The 19216-nt window shown below is 58.1% G+C and overlaps 1 protein-coding gene across 2 annotated transcripts; it reads right to left on the reverse strand.

Moving 5' to 3' along the window:
• Positions 1-578: 578 nt before the first annotated feature.
• Positions 579-19118, reverse strand: NGFR (nerve growth factor receptor). Of its 2 annotated transcripts, none has more exons than XM_045526236.1 (6): positions 18929-19118; positions 12358-12499; positions 8762-9121; positions 4874-5126; positions 3529-3689; positions 579-2864 (listed from the first exon to the last, which is right to left on the reverse strand). In XM_045526236.1, exons 1-6 carry the CDS (start codon positions 18998-19000, stop codon positions 2563-2565), a joined length of 1290 nt encoding a protein of 429 aa, XP_045382192.1. In that variant the 5' UTR covers positions 19001-19118; the 3' UTR covers positions 579-2562. The 2 variants fall into 2 exon arrangements, with proteins under 2 accessions (XP_045382192.1, XP_045382191.1); XM_045526235.1 differs by having other exon boundaries at positions 579-2867.
• Positions 19119-19216: the final 98 nt, after the last annotated feature.

Genomic DNA, 19216 nt, shown 5'->3' on the forward strand with positions numbered 1-19216 from the left:
CTGGGCCAGGCGGGGCTCAAAGCCAGGCTGGCAGAAGCCAGGGTTAGGACCTACCCACGCGAGGGAGGAGCCTGCCCGCCTAACAGCAGGCCGGGCCAGCCAGCCTCCCGCCAGGCCATCTGGAGCCAGCTCCTGTGCATGTGCGTGAGTGTGTGTGTGTGTGTGTGTGTGTGTGTGTGTGTGTGTGTGTGTGTGTGTGTGTGTGTGTGTTGTCTCCCAGGCCATGTGGGTGGCTGGAAGCTGCGAGGTTGTGACCTGGCCCTCCTAGCAAGCCTCTGGCTCCCCTGTGGTCAGTTTTACTTCTGACATCTGGTCAAGTTCACAGCTGGCCGGCTTCCTGCATGGTCATTTTCACTTTCCCTGTCCAAGACCTGGGGGCAAAGGGCCCCCACTCCTTCCCTACCCCACTTAAATTAACTCCTCATCTACACAAGTGAACTTTCTGGATTTCTGTTACGACTTCTCCATTTGGTGGAGGGAAAAATAGCACAAAAACTCACTGAGTTGGAAATTATACCCGGGTCCCTGCCACACACCCAGCCCCAGCCAACTTAATCCACGGGTATTTCCAGAAAATCTCTTTGCCACCATTTTTCTTTCTTTGCTATTTAATGTTCATCACTTATGTTTTACGTGAAGGTTTCAGGAGGGCCCAAGAAATGATTACACAGAATGCAAGGGAGAGGTGACAGGGAGGGTTACAGGGGGTCCAGAGCTTGCAGGTCCCAGCTGGGGGGCCAAAAGTGTTCCACCTCAGCCCAAGCGGAGGCAGGAGGGGCCCCAGAACCAAACACATGCTAAAACATACTTGCGACCCCCCCCAACCCCCTCCCCCACTGCTGAGGAGGAAAATAAATACACTCGGACTCTGTCCCACTCGCCAGGTGCACAGGTGAGGGGCCAGCATGTGAGTTTCCTCCTCTCATCACAGACTGAGGTCCAAGCAATGCCATCTACATACAATGTTCCTAGTCCCTTCCACAGGGTCGGGAGAACCCTGGGTGGGGAGGGGCTGGCTGTCAGCGCACAGCCTGCCTGGGGCTCGTTCATGCTAAATAGAGGGAGAGCCACACTCATTCCAACATCAAGCAAAACAGAACAGACCAGGGAGGGCGTGGAAAGGCCACTGAGACCTCAGGGCCCCTTTCTGGCCAAGCTAAGGAAAAAACAACAGTCCTTTGCAGGGCCCTCTAAGCTTGGGAGGAACCCCCTGGGGCCACAGTCTAACTCAGTTCCTTCTTGCCGTGTTCCCACACTGGCCCACTTTTCACTTTTCTTCATCGCAACCTTCTGGGTCCAGCCAAACCCCTGCTTGCAGGGAAGGGGAGGATGGGGGCGCATTCCGCATTCCTCCACGTGCAGGCCCTTGAAGACAGACGCCAGCTCAAGCCTCAGCCATCCTTGGCCCGCCAAACCCAGGGGCGAGGGAAGACAGCCGAGCAGAGTCCAATTCCCTCTGATGCTTCTCTGGCAGCTGCCCTGGGAGCTCATGGAGAAAAGCGAGATTTCTCATCCGGTGCGTTCGTGCATGTGTGTGTGTGTGTGTGTGTGTGTGTGTGTGTGTTGCAGGGTGAGGGGTCTTTAGTCCCCAACCCCTAGGGCTGATTCTAGGGGCCAGTGTTGGCTCGGGGACTGTGCCAGGACAGAGGGCAACCAACTGAGGCCACGCCACAGATGCCACACTGACATGCCTGAAGGGGACAGGCAGAGGGAAGCAGCACCCCTTTCTACAAAACCCAAACCTGACTCGGCCACGATGACCAATGAACCAGGCCTTGGGCAAGCGTCCCATCTCCGCAGAGCAGGGACGGGTGCCTGGAGATGGCAGAAGGCAGAGCGACAGCTTCAGGACACTTCCCAGAAGGCCACCTTCCCCCTCTCTCCCTTCCCTCAAGCAAGCCTGAGGCCCCTCATTTAGAGAGGAGGGTGCCAGCCTACACTTGGCCTCCCCATTGCTGTGTGACTTTGGGCAAGTCACTGCCTCTCTCTGGGCCTCACTGTCCTGAATGTAAAATGAGGGGGTGGACTGGCTTTCTGACAGTCCTCTGCTCCTCTCCACCTGAGGCCAGAGGGGAGGGGCAAGGGGGCCGAGGGAGGGTTTAGGCCACTGGGATGCTCCCTCGTTCCCCAAGTTCACAGTGTAGAGTCCATGGCTCTGGTTCCTCAGTACCTCCCTCTGAGTCTCTAGGGCCTTGCCACTGTCCCCAACACCACCCCTGGTGCCAGCCCCCACCCAGCCACGACACCTGCTAAGTGGGCTGGTCCACTTAGCAGCGTGGGAGGAAGGGGACAGTGGCCTGAGATGGTGAAGGGGCAGGCAGGGTGGGGCAGGCAGCAGGGGGACTTCTCTCGCTGGACAGGGAGCGTGATCGGAAGTGAGGGGCCACTCGGGGTGCAGCGACAGGGCTGTGGTTTGGGGGCCTGGACTCCGAGGCCCTGCCCAGAGGAGAGGAGTTCAGCCCTGACGGGCTTGCCCACCCCAGGGGGGACAGGCTCCATGGGGCTTGGCTGGAGCATCAGTTGTTGGAATGTTGGGGTGGGGCAGGGACTCCCCAGGTGGGCTCACACCGGGGACGTGGCCGTGGACTCGCTGCACAGGCTCTCGACGATGTCGGCGCGCTGGATGCGGCGCAGGGCGGCCAGGAGGGCATCGAGGGTGGCGCTGTCCTGGGCGGCCCAGCTGGCGAGCAGGGCACGGGCAGGGCAGGCCTCGTGGGTGAAGGAGTCTATGTGCTCGGGCTGGTAGCCCAGCTCGCCGGCCAGGTGCCGCCAGGTGTCCCCTGCAGAGCCGTTGAGCAGCTTCTCCACCTCCTCCCGCTTGGCTGGGGACAGGCTGCTGTAGAGGCCTCCGTCACCCTTGAGGGCTGCTGAGAACCCAGAGGGGCATCAGGTCCCACCCCCGCATCCCCCTTCCCCCACAGGGGGCACAAGGGCCTTCGGGAAGACCCGAGAAGGGCCAGAGCATCTGTCCCCCATTTCTGGGGGCCTAGAGGCAGAGGGATGGTCAAGATGAGGTCCTGGACAGGGCCCGGGGCAGTGGAGGGGCCTGGGGGATGCTGACTCACTGTCCCTTCCTCACTGGTGGCTCCAGCAAGATCCACACCACCTACCCCTCCTCCCCTTCCCCCAGCCATTAATCAAGGCAGAGGAGGAGACTGGACTTCCCAGTTCCAGACAACTGCAGCAAGTGTCCTGGTGCCGGGCTCTGGGCCACTAATTAGGGTACATGCTTAACTACTTGTTCCCCAGAAGTCCAGGGCAGGAGGCTAATTGCAGCTACTTTGGAAAGTAATTAGCCCCCAGGGGGGACAATTAGCTTGATGAGTCTGGATGCTCCAACTTGTAAAAGCCTCTGTTTCCCAGGTCCTCCCACTAGACAGAACCTCTCCTACCCCTTCCCCCCAGCCAGCCTCTCCCATCCTTCTGCAGAGGCCCTGCTCAGCCCAGCCCTCTGACAGTCCTTCCCCGAGTCTAATCTTAATCATGTCTGTCCTCCGGTCTGAGCTGCCCTGCCTGCCCGCTGCTCACCCTGGCCCGAGGCTGTCTGTGTGTGCGGCTGCTGGTCGTGCAGGCTCTGGCTGTCCACAGAGATGCCACTGTCACTGTGGAGCTTTTCTCCCTCCGGTGGGGGCGTCTGGTTCACCGGCCGGCTGTTGGCCCCTTGCTTGTTCTGTTTGCAGCTGTTCCACCTGGAGCCGGAGGACAGGCTGGTGTCAGGGTGACAGGCTGTAGTGGCCGATGGGCTGAGGTATCTGTGCTCTGACACCCGGGGGCCAGGGCACGGAGGTTGCCCCACTCCACCCCCTCATAGTACCTAAGGTTCTTGTTTCTTTACATAATGGCCCCCAGCACCCCGGCCTACAACGAAAGCTCCATGAGGGTAGAGCGGCATAAATAAATGACTGCCTGGGACTTCCACTTTTCCCCATCTACTCTTCTAAAATACTCCCACATGTAGGTAGGGATATAGAAAAAGATTTCCTCTGCAATTATAAGCAATAACAAAAAACTGACAACAAACCAAATGTCCATCCATAGGGTACTGGCTAAATAAATTACAATCCATCCATATTATTGAATGAGTGGTTATAAATGATCAGATAATGTGTATGTCCCAAGGAAAGCAATCCTGAGGGAGAGTAAGTGAAAAAGTAAGTTATAGAATACGTATGGTATGATCCCACAGATGCTTAAAAAGAAAAACCCTGCATGTTTACATATTATTATATAAGTTTTATATACGTGTTTATATAAAATACACACAGAAAATAATTGGGAAGGATCCATTGCAAACAGATTCCCATTAGGAGAGGAACAGGATTTGGGGAGATAAAAGGGGGCTTTTACTTTTTGCTTTGAAAGATATTGGTCTTGTTTGCATTTTCCTAAACAAGCATGTATTACTTTGATGATTTTTTTAAAAAGAAAAATGGAAAATGTATTTAAAACTGTAAAATGCATTCCAGGAGTTCTAGCACATTCTAGATTCCTGGGTGAGGGATCCCGAGGGTGATGAGGGAAGGGGAAGGGGAAGGGACACACACGCACACGGTGACCGTGGGGCGAATGGGGTCGGGGGCTGAGGGCACAAGCAGCTGGGGGTGAGGGGAATCAGGGCGGGAAGCAGCAAGGGAGTGGGGAGGGCTGGAGCCAGGCCAGGCCAGCACAGGACATGGCCCATCCTGTCCCCTCCCCTCCTGCTGCCCCGCCCTGCCCTGCCCTGCCCTGGAGTGGCACGGCAGATAGTGAGTGAGGATGAGCTTGGTTTGGGGTTGAGTTAAAAGGGGGTGTGTGCTTTCAGGTCAAGGCCAGAGCAAAGCCCTCTTTGAGGACAAACGTCCCCACTCTCTGTCCCCACCATGCCCCTTCTCACCTCTTGAAGGCGATGTAGGCCACGAGGCCCACAACCACGGCGGCCAGGATGGAACAATAGACAGGGATGAGGTTGTCGGCGGTGCCCCGGGTCACCACAGGCTGGGAGCTTCCCATCACTGTGGTCGCCACATCTGCCACCGTGCTGGCTATGAGGTCTTGTTCTGGAGGTGCCTCGGGCTCCTGGGTGCCGGGGGCTGTGCTTTCCGACCCCTCCGGGGGCGTGGACCGTGTAATCCAACGGCCAGGGATCTCTGGGAGAAAGGGCCACAGGAGTGAGGGCCCAGTCCCCAAAGGACACTCCTCTTATGTCCTGACCCACCCCATGCTTCTTCCTGAGCCCCCACCCGTGGCTCCGGGGTCTCCTGTGCCCAGCTGTTATGCATGGGGTTGGGGCTGGGGCCATGTGCATGATGTCGCGATGCTACAGAGCAAGAGCCTTGGAGCCCAGGGACCTGGGTCTGCTGCAGCTCTGTCTCTGACTTGCTGTGTGAGTCTGGGCCAGCCCTTTTTTCTCACAAGACCTCAGTTTCCCCATCTATAGAACGGGAATATTAACAGAGATGGTCTCTAAGCTCCCTTCCATCTTGGGCTGTGGTCCTAAAATTCTATTCCACCTTCCCTGGGTACCAGAACCCTGGATGGGGACAAACACACAAGACTGAGCCACAGGGAAGCCTCAAGCCAGAGTCACTCTGTGGAAATGTGTCTCTGGCCCCTGGTTGTCCCAGATGACCCCAGTCACCCCTGTCATAAGGAAAAATGGGGGTCCCCAGGTCTGGTCAGAGAGGAGCTTCCCCTGCACCACTCCCTGAGAGCCCCTCGTCCTGTCTCTAATATCCTAGGCTCTAGGCTTGGGTGGGGTTGGGGGGGGGTGCTGGATTGCTTCCCTCCCCCAGTCCTTGGACGGTGGCCAGCCTCTGCTTCCTGCCCTGCTCGCCCCCACACAGCCTCATCCTGCCACCCAGAGAGACAGTGTCAGGTAGCCCGAGCTCTCCTTGGGCAGGAAGCAGAGTGCCGGTGGAGAGGGGCCGACAAGGCAGGTACTGCCCACTGCGTCAAGGGAGGGAAACTGTGCCCTGCCACCCACCCAGGCCCTCTCATGCCAGCTGGGCACTGCCAGCCTCCCTGGCAGGGCACCCAGCACTTCCTGGCACCGGTGGGTGGGATTTTCCATTCTGCCACACAGCGGGGCAGTGCGAGGGGTTGTGGGCTCTGGATGGCCTGGGGGTACTTGTCTGGGCAAAGTTGCCTACCCCATCCATCCTCGCTTCCCACGCCTGGGGCAGGCAGGGAAAGCAGACGGGACATGCCAATGGGGTGAAGGGGAGGGCACCTTGCTCCCCAGTCTGCCCACCCAAGTAGGAGTTGAAGCTGCCCACTGGTCTTCTGGGCCTTCTCAGCTCAAGACGAGATGCTTCAAAGGCCCCCGTTTTCAACGCCTTCTGAGGGGTTAGGCCGCCTCATGTGAATCTGGAATCCATCTGGCTGGCAGTGTGAGGGGGCTTCCCTCTGCCTCCCCCTCCTGCCCTTGCCCTGGCTTAGTCCTGAGAGGGGCTGGAGGGAGTGGGGTGGGGAGTGGAGGAGATACAGCCCTGTCTCCTGGCAGCCTTAGATGGACCCCGGTACCAGGAAGGGTCTTCTCTTGCCCTGCTGCAGGACTGGGCGAGCCAGGGGGACAGCTCCAGCCCAGAGGTTGACGATACAGCTCAGCTCAGACTGACCCCAAGCCTGAGGCTGAAGGTGTGCGAAAGCGGTGGGAGGGTGGTGATGAGCCCATTATGGAGATGAGAGCCCGGTGGGGAGCAGCGAGGGACAGGCCAGACTGGAGATGGTGCCGACTGTCCAGGGCGCTTCCCTCCCTCTCCAGTCCCCTCTGACGGGGGTGGGGATGAGATCCAGATGTGGCCGTGTCCACTAGCATTCCAACCCGCTAAGCCCTTGGCAGGTCCTGACAGCCATTTCCGGAATGGGGGCTGTCAGACTTGGGGGTGGAAGGAAGGACCTGGTTACTCCTCCTAAGCCCAAATTTCACCAGGGCAAGGGGGGGGGCCCTCCTGCCCCAGGGTGGGTGAGTCACCATGTTGACACCTGAAATGTATATGCAGCTAAGTATGGTCCACTGGAGCGGAGGGGGCAACCAAACCAAGAATCAAATTCCATTCCTGAAATGGTCATTCTGTCCTGGAGCTGACACTTAACCCTTCAGAGGCTGGATCTGAAAGGGGAACAGGGGCAGGGATAAACACAGCCCCCCTCCCCTTCAGGGTGGCTGGGAAAGTGGGGTGGTATCTGGGAGAACTCTGTGAACGCCCCAAAAGGCAGAGTCCACCCTCCCCCAGCCACCACCTTTCTTTGCTCTAACCGCACCCTGGACTGAGTCCCCCAACTGGCTGGTCTGGACTTGCCCGAACCGTGCTGCCCGCCTGCCTGCTGCCTGGCTGCTGAAACTCCCTCCCTGTTCTGCCTGGCGCCTGATGCCATTTGCCTGTCTGCTGGCCCAGGGCAATCGCCACGGGAACTACTATGTCCTGTGCCCCGTTCCTCCTCTACCTTCCTCTGCAGTGCAGGAAACTTCAAACACATACCTGGCCTCAGCCTAGCTTAACAGCCCTCTCTGCCCTGAGTTGCGTGGGCCAGAGATCACTTGAAAGGCAGGCATGGGTTGTCAGAGCCCCTGTCAGACTGGGGGGTCTCCAGGGGCAGGAGATCTATCTCTCCCATCTGACTGAGGCAGAGGCTGTACTGCCTCCATCAGAATGGGGATCTCCAAAGTTGGGGCTGTCTTCTCCCCCAGCTGGGAGCTGGCTGTTTCTCTCTGGTCAAACTGGGGGCTGCCTGCAGGAGGTGCTGTGTTGCCTGCTCAGAGTAAGGGCAACCTAAGGGTTAGGTCCCAAAGGGAAATAGCTCAGTGGGTGCACAGCCACAGGATGGACAGGATGTAAAGGCACTGACAGCCTCTCCTTGCTCTGGAAAAGCCCACTCATCTCCCCTGAGACGGATGTCACCAACCAGAGACCAAGACGGTTCTGCCCTCGCTCCCATGGTACTCCCTTCTCCCCTCTGGGGAATTGCCCTGCCTCCTTGGGGCCAGCTTCCACCCACTTGGGAGCCCACGTGCCTACCTGCCTTGGCCTCGGGCTTTGGGGCCCCAGGCCTGCCCCTCCGGTGGCCTTAGTGTTCCCTGCACCCAACCTCAGCCTTCACTAAACTGCAACAGTGACTGCTGACCCCTCCCCCAGATACCACAGTTGAAGTGGGCAGCCCCACTGTGTCCCCTAACCCACGACAACCCTGGTAACTGCATGCCCAGTGAGGAAACTGAGGTCCAGAGACAGGAGTGACCACTCTAATGTCACTCAGATAGTGACAGGGTGGATTGCATCTCAGGTCCTAGAGCCCAGAGTGCCAGGGACCTAGACCAGGCCTCAGAGCCAAAGGGTCCCAACTCCGGAGGGTCTGCAAGCCCCTTTTCCAGTTCAGAAAGCCCGCCTCAAGGATCAAATACGTCCTGTTCTGTCCTCCAGCCACGGGGGCCACCTCGGAGCCCTGGCATCCAATTGCTAGCTGGCAGCCATGGATGAACGTGAGCTGCAAGGTAGTAACTGCGGCCTGGGACCATGATAATGTTAGCTTTCCAAACACTTTGCCCGAAGAAGGAAATAGTGAAAGGGGTCCTTTGGTGAGATAGGATAGGGAACGACCTCCTCCCTCAGGTTACCAGGAATGGACTGAGGCTCAGGGAAGGTGCCTGCTGGCTCAAGGTCACAGAGCTAACCCTGGCAGGCCAGGCGAGGCCCTTGTCCACCCGCAGGCGCGCCCTTCCTCACGCTCCAGCCCTGCACCCGGCGCCCTGCACCCGGTGCCCTGCACCCGGCCCCGCGCTCACCCTCGCACTCGGCATCCGCCCAGCGCGTGCACTCGCGCAGCTGGCGCTCTGTGTCCTCGCACACGGTGCAGGGCAGGCACGGGTCCACGTGGTTGGCCTCGTCGGAGTACGTGCCGTCGGGGCACTCCTCGCACACGGTGTTCTGCCTGTCCTGGCACGAGAACACGAGGCCCGAGCCCGCCTCGCACACGCGGCACGCCTCGCAGCGGCCCGTCGTCTCGTCCTGGTAGTAGCCATAGGCGCAGCGACACACGGCGTCGTCGGCCTCCACGCACGGCGCCGACATGCTCTGCAGGCCCACGCACTCTGTGCACGGCTTGCACGGCTCGGTGGCGCTCACCACGTCGGAGAACGTCACGCCTGAGCGCAGAGGGATGGGCAGGGAAGCAGCGGGCACAGAATTTAGTCGCCTGCTTTTAGAGCACTGCGGATACAGGAGGTGGGGTCCCTCCCTCCCCACCGCCTGCCAGGACGCGGCCCTGGTTCAGCCTCGCCCCTCACCGACTTCCCACCCAGGGACCCTGACCCCCAGCCTGTGAAAGCTGGTGGCAGCCGATTGCAAAGGGGGAAAGGAGCCAGAAACCCCAGCTTCCATGCCCCAGAAACGCGGGCCCTGAGGCTTCACGGGTAACCGGTGAATTTCTTGGCAAATTCTCTCAGCGAGTTCCCAGCCCTGTACCTTTGTTCCCAACAAGATTAAGGAATAATCTGAGCCTGGTTCCCACCCAACCCTGCCCGCAGGGCAGAGCTGGGCTGTGAACCTCCCCTAGGAAGCCTCCCTCCCGCCTTGGCGGCCTTCTGCTCCTCTCTGCACAGGTGGAGGTTCAGGTGCGGCCTGCATGGGGGTGAGGAGGGTTAGACAGCAGAATTTCCCACCCATGGCGCTTCCCCACGCCGCTGGAGGGCTTGGCTCCTGAGGGTGGGGACAGGACTGCAGGCAAGAGAGTGCACGCACAGCAGGAGCCACTTAAGCTAGAAAGCAAGTAGGACCTGCATGTGCAGTCCTCTGCCCTTTCAACTGGCATAAAGAGGAGATGTCCAAGCTCACGCTTGACTCATGGGCTCCTAAGTAATGGACATACACTCCAGAATAAGGGACACATCAGGGTGCTCGCCTCCTTGTGCAGGGAGGGGGAAGGCGCAGAGCCCGATCGTCTTCACTCCCTCCAGCCCGGGGTGGGGACTCTGTGCTGCTGGATCTGGGAGGACCCATCCTTGCTGCCCAGGCAGGCAGAGCATGGATTTAGGAACCTAAGAACGAGGGAAGGCGGGATTTGTTCAGAATGTGGGAGTAGGAATAAAGACTGGTGTTCCATCAGAAGGAAACCGAGCCCTGCTGTGGGGTCTGGACATTATCTAAAGGCATCAAGAGACAAGATGGAGCACAGGGTCATTATCTTGGGGGAGAGGGGAGGCAAGGAAGGAACAGCCAGAGAGAAGTGAGAGGGGAAGAAGTTGGGGCCGGGAGAGAAGATAAGACAGACAGAGAGGGACCTGGAGGGAGACTTCAGTTTCCAGTCAGTTCCCACAGAGGGACCCTGTGTTTCTCCTCCTAAGGAGCAGGCAGACCTGGATAACAAACCTGCTTCCATCACTTATTTGCTGTGTGACTCTGGGTATTCTACTTAACCTCTCTGAGCTATTTCTTTCTTTGTAAAATAGGGAATAATGTCTCCACTCACTGAGTTGTGGTGAGGAATAAATGAAATTCAGCCGTAAAGCACTTGGCACGTAGCAGGGATACTATAAAGGCTGGGCCCCATGGGGGTGAGCGGTGATAAGTACAGTAAACTTTGGTGGTAGGGATATGGTCAGACAGCAGAAAGGACTTCCAAATATAAACAGCTGAGGCAGGATGTCCAATCTATATGAACAAGAGGGTCCTATCTGGCTGGCGTGTGGCAGGGGGGTGGATCAAGTCACACTGGAGGGGAGGAGGGGAGCCTTGCTCTTGGGAAAACAAAGAAAATTAGCAGAAAACTCCTGGGAGAGGGTTTTAGGTGGTGTGAAAAATGTGGTCGTTTTTGGCAGAGAATGAAGGCAGGAGCTTAATAGGTTTCCTTGTGGAAACGTTTTGAGGATAGAGAGAAAGTCCGCTGGGGTCGCCATCCCATAAAGTGGGCTTGTAAAGGCAGCCTGTTAACACAGCTGGAGGCAGGGGATGGGGAGAGGGGGAAGGAGGGGAAGGGAGGGGAGGAAGTGGGAGGGATGATTCTCAAAGCTGCCTCTGAGCCTCCCCTCCCCTTCCCCAGAGATTCCAGAACTTCCTTCTCCTGGGCTACTGCACCCCACCTCCTCCTGAAGAGTCTTCCACTGAAGGGAGTGGGCTCCCATCCCAGGAGATTAAGGCCCAAGGAGGAGAGCCCTGGGCTTCAGTCTAGGAGGTGAGACAGGCAGACACTGGAGGTTCCAGGATGTCAGATGGTTTGGCCAACACTGTCCTGGGATGGAAACCCTGTTAGGCCAGGGCCAGGGCACGTGGCCAGACATTCCCACCCAGGCCTGGGCATCCTTCTGCTGGGAATGGGGTTACAGTGTCCACAAGCACAGAGATGGGAAGACTGTGTGTGGGGAACACAAAGGAGTTGGGGCGGCCTGAAGGAGGTAGACTAGGGAGGGAAGCTTCCAGAGGTAAGACGAGGTCAGCAGGTGGGTTCAGAGTTTCCAGCCCTATACCTTATTCCAAGCAGGATTAAACAATAATCTGAGTATGGTTCCCACCGGCCCTCCAAGTGGGCATTGAATGCCAGGTAGAAGGCAGTATCTGACTGTCAGTAGTCAGGAAAGGGCACCAAGCCCGTGCCCTGAAGGCAGCAACCAAGGGCTGGGGCCTGGGGGCGTTAGCACAGACTGAGACTCCTGAATCAAACGTGCACAAAATTCAGACCCTGGACGAGACTGGGGCCAAGGGGCCCAGAGCCCCCATCGCTCTGCCTCCTTCCTCCACCAGGCCTGAGGTTTTCTCCCCTCCTGAAGGAGATCCCAGAAAGGAATGGCCACAGCTCCCCCCTCTCCTCCCCCACCCCACAGTAAAGACATCACCCCACAGTAAAGATGTCCTTATAGTGCTCCAACCCCATCCCTGCTGCTTGGGGAAGCTCTGCTTCCTGGCCGAAGCTGGAGAAGAGTTGGCCTTGGGGGAGGGGTGGCCACACCCTCCCAGGATCCCCCAAGGTCAGTCTCCAGGGCTGCTAGGATTTGATCCTCCTCTCCCTTCCCCCAGACACAGGAGGGTAAGTGGCAGCCATTGATTTTGCAGTGCAGGTATTTTTAGCTGGTCTTAGCATCAGCTACTCCTCCCCACCTGGCCACCCTCTTCTACCAGGCCTCTCTGCTTGGGAGCTGGGAAGGGGGCACCCCTGGGAATCCCCCATCAGGTCCCCCTCCTCCCTCTGTACACTTCCCTCCATTCTCAGCTTCTCCTGTCGGCTCCCTCTACCGGGTCAGACCCACTTCTGGCGACCTTACAGTGGCGGGCTGGGGACCCTGCTAGGAGGCAGAGCACTTATAAGGCCTCTGTTGGGCATGCTCCCCCGCAGTCCCCTCTCCTCCCTCCTAGCCCTCTGCCCTCACCCTGCCTGCCACGAGATACTTACTGTCCAGGCAGGGCTCACACACGGTCTGGTTGGCTCCGCAAGGGTGGGCCACACCCTCGCCCAGGTTGCAGGCTTTGCAGCACTCCCCGCTGTGGGTGTACAGGTCTGTGGGGCATGCCTCCTTGGCACCTCCGAGGGACACCTGTGTGAGGGGAGATCAGAGGGTCAGACTGGCAAGAGAAGGGGGGGCTGTCTTCCAGGGGATCAACCCCCCCTCTTAATGCCTTCTATTGGAACCACCTGGGCTGGGATGAGCTCACCAGGGAGGCATTAGGCACATCAAAGGTGGCAGGGAGAGGCAGTGGGGCACAGTGTGCCCCTGCAGGCTGCTGCACGTGGGAGGCCAGAGCCTCAGCTGCTGACCTTCGGGAAAGTTCACCTTGGGGTTAGAGCAAGTCCTGGAATCCTGAGGTTTCACCACATGGCGAAGGAGGACTGAGGCCCAGCAGAGGGCCTGCCGGCAGGGACGTCCTGAATGGTTGGACAGGTTGCAGCCTGCACAGGGCTCCCAGCCAAGGGGGCAAGTAGGGCTGAAATCTAGCCCAAGCTCCACTCACTAGGCTTCGCACCTGCACGGCTGCGTGTATTCAAGGAAGGTCTTTTTCTAACAGAGGCCAGCAGAGCCCTATTCCAGGCCCTTATTTCCACATATTAAATAACAAGTGGGAGGTGTCTGTGCCCAAGAGCACAGGGCAGAGGCCTAGGGTTTTGGGCTGGAATCCTGACTCTGCATTGGGGGTCTGGCCTGGCCTGTCTTCCTGCTCCGAGTCTTCATGTCCCTATACAGATAGAGACAGCTCAGTGCCAGGGCAAAGGACCAGCCGACTGGCAAGAGTCTGGCGCCAAGGTAGGGAGAAAGGGATGTTTGTTGTCAATGAAGAGATGGTGGCTGCTCTCACCACCCAGCAGCCCTGCCCCATCAGGGTTTGATTACCAGCCACAACACCCCCCCCGCCCCCCGCACCCCCCCCCCCCCCCCCCCGCCATGTGGCCACTGGCAACAGTGCTGGGACCAGGGAAAAGGGGAGTCAGATTCCTGCCACTGAAGCATCTTTGCTCATGGATGGAACGATTTAACACCAGATTCCCTAGAGGGAGGGGCTGCTGGAGGCTTGCTTTATATTTCTGTTCCTTAAAAAACAATCTTAATGTCTAATAAAACTCCAAACCCTGCTTCACTGCCTCCAGACCATGCAGCCCCCATTTGATGCTGAGAAGTCTGAGCTCTTGGGTCACGGGACCAGGGGGGAGCTTTACAAGGTTGTTTGGGGCATTCCTCTGCTTCCACATTGGCCAGATCATGGCCAAGACACTCCCTTCCCTCTAGTCTTTTAAAATAGCCTGTGGCCTCACCAGGTTTGGTGGGGGAAAAAGCAGAGGAGACAGGAGGATGGATACGTTGGACCAACCAAGGAGGCAACCTGTGGTCCCCACGGGACTAGCAGGGAGGACACAGGCATCAGAGGAGGGGAAACCTTGGGTGTTGCCACCATCTCTTCCTAGGTGACAGCAACACAGAGTGCTGGGAACATGTGCAGACCAGGAGCCTGGGAGGGTGACGTAAGGGGGGCCAGATGCAGGCTTCCCCCCAGGAGAAGAGATTCCAGAAGGATCTGTTTTGATTTCTTTTCATCCTTTACGGCTCTGCTGAAATGTTACTTCCTCGTGGAAATGGTCCTGTTGCCCCCACCCCTCCCAGATGAGGTGGAGCTGCCTCATTACACGTCCTCCCTGCTCTTAAGTTCTCTCCTTTCCGGTCTGGCCTGATACTTTATAGATCCCTTACTAGCTGCCAGCTCCCTGAAGGAGCTAGGTTGCCCCAGTGCCTGACACAGTATCTGGCACGTAGTAGGGACCCAATGTATATAAGTGTGGGAGTTAACATGAAAATATTCTATGACCTCAATTAACTAGAACACCAGGAGAATGACTCTTTTTGGACAGCTGAGTTTCCCTAGTCAAGGATTTGCTGCTGTTATCAGCTAGTGTTGTTCATTTTCACCATAGTGGCTGCACCTTCTCTGTCTCTGGAACGTGCCTTCATGGTATCCCATGACTCAGGGACACAGTATTTACACCAGTGATTCCTCTTGGCTGCAATGCAGGGAAGCTCTTGTGTTCTTTATCCCGAATGACTACACTTTTGTCTTTTTTGAGTTCCCCCGTCAGCTTTTTTATAGTTTTTCTGCTTCCTCCCTTCCTGTCAAGGTATCAGTTGTCACTGCTTGCTGCTACCAGAGTGTGACCTGAAGCAGCCTTTCCCCCACCACTCTAATTTATTTAAGGTCTAATCGACTCTTCAGAGACTGTAACTAGCCTTGGTAGAAAGGCGTGTAAACAGGATCTAGACCAGGAGCGGGCAACTCTCTGAGTAAAATGTGTGAGCTACGGTGCCTCCCTCCTCCATGGCTCTGAATCCTGGCTTCTCCCTCAGGAGCTCGGGGACCTGGGACAGGTTTTGAATTTCTCTGAGCCTCTGTTTCCTCCTCATTCAGTAATCATGACTGTACCTGCCTCACAGGATTGCTGTAAGCATTAAACGAGAGAACAAGGTGTTTATAATATACTTTGAGACCCCGCTTTTTTCTTCCCCAAGGTCTGTCTTGCTGCTTTTGTGGCTCTTGGCTGTGTTCCAGTTAGTTGAGGTCAGCAGAGACCTGAACCCTGGATAGCTGAGGGGTCTGTCCATGGTAGTGGTGGGCAGCATGGCAGCTCTGTGCAAACCCCTCTGCCAAGAAACCCGTCCTCCCTGAGGCAGCCCAAGGTCCTCTCTCTTCTCCCAAGACTTGCACTCGGAGACAGGACCAGATAACTAGTAACAATGTGTTTCCTGTGCTTGTTTTATATTCCTTCTGTCATCAAATCCTAGCTCTGCTACTTAATAAATAGTATGGTACTTTGAGTAAATTACTTAATCTCCCTAAACCTCAGTTTTCCCACCTAAAACACTGGGTTGATAATATCTACCGTGGCACAGGGTTGCTGGGAGCATCAAATGAAGTAATTAATGCAAATTATGTTTGGCATAGAGTAGGAATTCAATAAATGTTAGTTATCCAAGAAGTATCTTAGGGAGAATGAGCTGCTGGCCCCAGGCAGGAGGTAATGGGACGGGGGAGTTTAGCCAAGCAGGGAGGGGTGACTAGAGTTCAGGCTAATTGTTCCAAAATCAGATCCAAAATGATCAATTTAGCAAAATGGCAGGCACATTTGCCTGAAATTTACATGTATTACATTTATTCATTTAAATTCAATAGAATGATTTCATCCGATTTTTAAGAATGTTTGCCAGCTTTGTTTATGCCATTTCAAGTCTTTCAAGGAACTAAGGTGGAAATATCCTTAGATGAATTAACTTTTTAGAATCTTATTTTCTTTTAATTGGAGAAAAGAGAAAATGCACCAAAATAGTTGCAAGTATTTGAAGCTATATGACTGCCTCAGTGTGATCAGTCCTGACCACTCACGACAGCTTCGGCAAAGGGTTCCTTAGGTGAATGGAGCCACCCTCACAGCCATGGAGTTTTCAAATACCTGGAGGGTCTTTTGAGTTTGATGCAAACGGGGGGGGGGGGAGGTACTGGCTCATTCCTCCCACCAGCTTTGGGTAGAGGTTCAGTTGGGGGTAGGAGGCAAGAGCTAATTACCTAGATGATGCTATATGGAGACTTGAGAGGGGGCAGGGGCTCTGCATGGGGAATAGGGTTCAGGTCTAAATTGGTGGTGACAACGGTATAGGGCATGGATCTAACCTCCCAGGCTAGTGCGAGTTCAGGGCCAGGGCTCCTTCTGGGACCTAGATGGTGGGACAGGGAGGGAGCCTGACATACGGAGGAAAGGATGAGCTCCACGCCAAACATCCTGGGCTCCAACAAGGGTGCCACCGCTTGCTAACTAGGGGAACAGAACCATCTCCTGCCTGCAAGTCTGGGAGATTCAGCTTCCTCAATTGTAAAATAGATTCCCATTTAGTTTCCCTAAATTATTTTGCTAGGACCTTGTAAGTCTTAAATAACTCAAGAGAAAGTATCCAAGGCAGTGTGAAGTACACAGGAGGCACTCAACGCATTTTATCACTCCCGCCTCCCCACCGCGCCCCCCAAGGAAGAAGCGAGTCGCTTGAGCCAGACTGGGCTGGTACAGTGGGGTGGGGGCCGTTCTCTCCCAGAGCCGCCTCCCCACCCACCCACCATCCACCCCAGCCCCGCCGTTCACGCCGGCCCATTTGCTGTCCTCGCTGCATCCCTCTTAGGCGCATTAGCCGGCCTGGCGGCTCCGGTTACAGACGTCTGAATGACAAAGTGCCTCCATTACCGGCGCGGCCCGCCAGCCGACCCGCCGGGACGCGCTCTGGTTTCAGCGCTCTCGCCGCGGCCCAGGAAGGGACCCGGACCGCCGCTGTGCGCAGAGCCGGCCCGTACCGCGCAGCCCCGCGTGGAGGCGGAGGCGAGAGCCGCAGGGGCTGCAGAGGGCAGATTCTGCTCAGGGGCCACCTTCCCGAGCCCCCAGGCCCTCCACGCCCAGCTCCCCTCCTTCCTTGCTTCTCTACTCGGGGACAAACGCTCCTGCCCAGATCCCGAGCCCACGCCCTCGCCCCTCCAGGATCCGGACTACAAGCAACCCCCGTCCTTCCTCCCCGCCACCCTCGTCCACGCTCCCCACCCCAGTGTGAGATGCATCTCTAACTGGAGGCCTTAGTCAGCAAACGTGCCCGCAGTCACTCCCAAAGCTCCGGATGAGCCACAGGTACTGACAGCTCCAGGGAACCGGGGCTGAGCCTCAGGGATGGGACCAGCGCCCACATAGGGTCTCTGCCCACCCCACTCGCATGTTCCACCTCCACCTGACTCAGGAGACGGTGTCAACCCCGCCGATTTCGTGAAACACAGCTCGTATCCCGAGCTGGCAAGCCCGGCTGCCCCCTTAAGAGATGAGGGGAGTGTCGAGCTGGGAGTCAGGTGAGGAGAGTCTAGCCATGACTCTGGCCCGACTTGCTGTGGGATCTTGGCAGAGTCGTTTAAACTACCAGAGCCTCAGTCTCCATATCTGTAAAACGGAGATTTGGGGGGCAATGCTCAGACGAGAGATGAAGATGGCAGAAGAGTGAGGACGCCTCCTCCGTTGCCAAACTTTCCAGGGCACTTAGTTCATGACCACACACACCGGGTCACATCTCCTAAAAATCTTGTTAGAACCACCGGGAGGACTCAGGTGCTTTCGAGGAGGACCCGCCCATCTCTGCCGAGTCCGTGCCTCAGGACACTGCGCGACAGAATGCGAGGCGTCCGAGCGCCCCCGTCTCGTTAGATGCCCAGCGGGATGCAGACGGGATCCCGACCCTCCTGGGCACTGGAGCCCAAAGAGCGCGGCGGGCGCGGTGCTCGAGTCGCGTAACTTAATGGGGGACGAAGGGCAGCCCCAGGCGCACAGGCAGCTGCGGGAGGCATGTCCCGCGCCCCCCAGCGCCCCCTGCGGGCCGCCTCGCACCTGCGCGGCCTGGAGCTGCGCGCTGCCGGGACGGTCCCCGCCTTGTGCGTCCAGGCGCTCTGCACCCAGTGGCCGCGGCCAGGCGGGTTCGGGGACCCCTGCTCCATCCCTCCAGATCCGCCGCGCAGCTTCAAACCGTGAGAACACGCGCGTCGGGGGAGCCTGCGGGCCGTAGGGGAACCCGAGGAGCGGGTTCGCCCCCGCGAAGTGGGCGCTCCCTTCCCGGCCCCGATCCCCAGCCTCAATTCCCGGACTGGGCGAGGCCGCGAGAAAGAGATAGGGGACAGGCGCGGGAAACGTCCGTGCCTCCGCTCCCTCTTCGCGTCCCACTGTCCCTCAGCGGGCAGGCGGGGCCCCGACCACTTTAGCGTCCGAACCCCCTCTCGGTCCGCTCTCCTTTAGCTTCCATCTCTCTACCTCCCTGGCTGCCGTCCCTTTTCTGCCCTCCCTAACCCACTTCTGCTCCTTCAACCGCTCTCCGGCTCCCCAACCTCTCCCTCCGACGCCCCTCCCCCGCAGTCTGGCCGGTCCCCATTGTCCACACTGGGTCCCCACTGCCTCCAGTCCCTCCGACCTCCGCCTCCATTGTTCCATCCCCTCGTCTCCGGCTCACCGCCCCAGCCCCGCTCACCCCTCGCATCTCTAGTCCTCGTTCCATTCCCCCTCCTTCTCTCGCCTTGGTTCCGTCCACGACTCTCCAGAGACTAAGATGCTGAAGGGGAACGTCCCCTCGGGATCCCAGCATTCAAGTGTCCTCTTCCGAGGAACCCAGGCATCCGAGAGCCCCACGTCTCCTCCCGAGAGACACCTCCCAGCTCGCCTGCCCCGCCCCGCGGTACCTGAGGACCGGCGTCCGTGCGCCGGTCTTGCCCGCATCTCTACCGTGGGGCTCGGAGTCGCCTCTGCGCTCCGAGAACCCTAGACGCTCCTCGGTGGATGCCGGCATCAGAGCTCCTCTTCTGCCACCCACCCCCAGCATCTGGGACCCCACTCCTCTCTTCTGTTTCCTGGGTGGCGGCGCCCGGCTCCCCTCGGGGTTCTGATCCCGGGAAAGGGAACGGGCTCCCGTCTGGAGAGCACTCACCCCCAGGAGCAGCAGCAGCCACAGCAGCAGGCGTGAGCCGTCCATGGCGCGGGCGGCGGCACCTGCCCCCATCGCCCGCCTCCCGCGGCAGCGCTCGGCTTCCAGCTCAGTCCGCTCTGCGGACCGATAGGGCAGCGCCGCGCCGCACTCCAGCGCCCGCCCGCCCGCCGGAGCTGGCCGAGGCTCCGCTCGCTCTGGCTGCGGGCGGGAGGGGCCGGGTGAAGCCAGTGCGGCGGCCCCGCCTCCTCCCCGCCCCGCCCGCCCACCCCCGGAACCGCGCCCGCCCGC

This window comes from Lemur catta, chromosome 15 (assembly GCF_020740605.2).
Source record: "Lemur catta isolate mLemCat1 chromosome 15, mLemCat1.pri, whole genome shotgun sequence".
NCBI lineage: Eukaryota > Metazoa > Chordata > Mammalia > Primates > Lemuridae > Lemur > Lemur catta.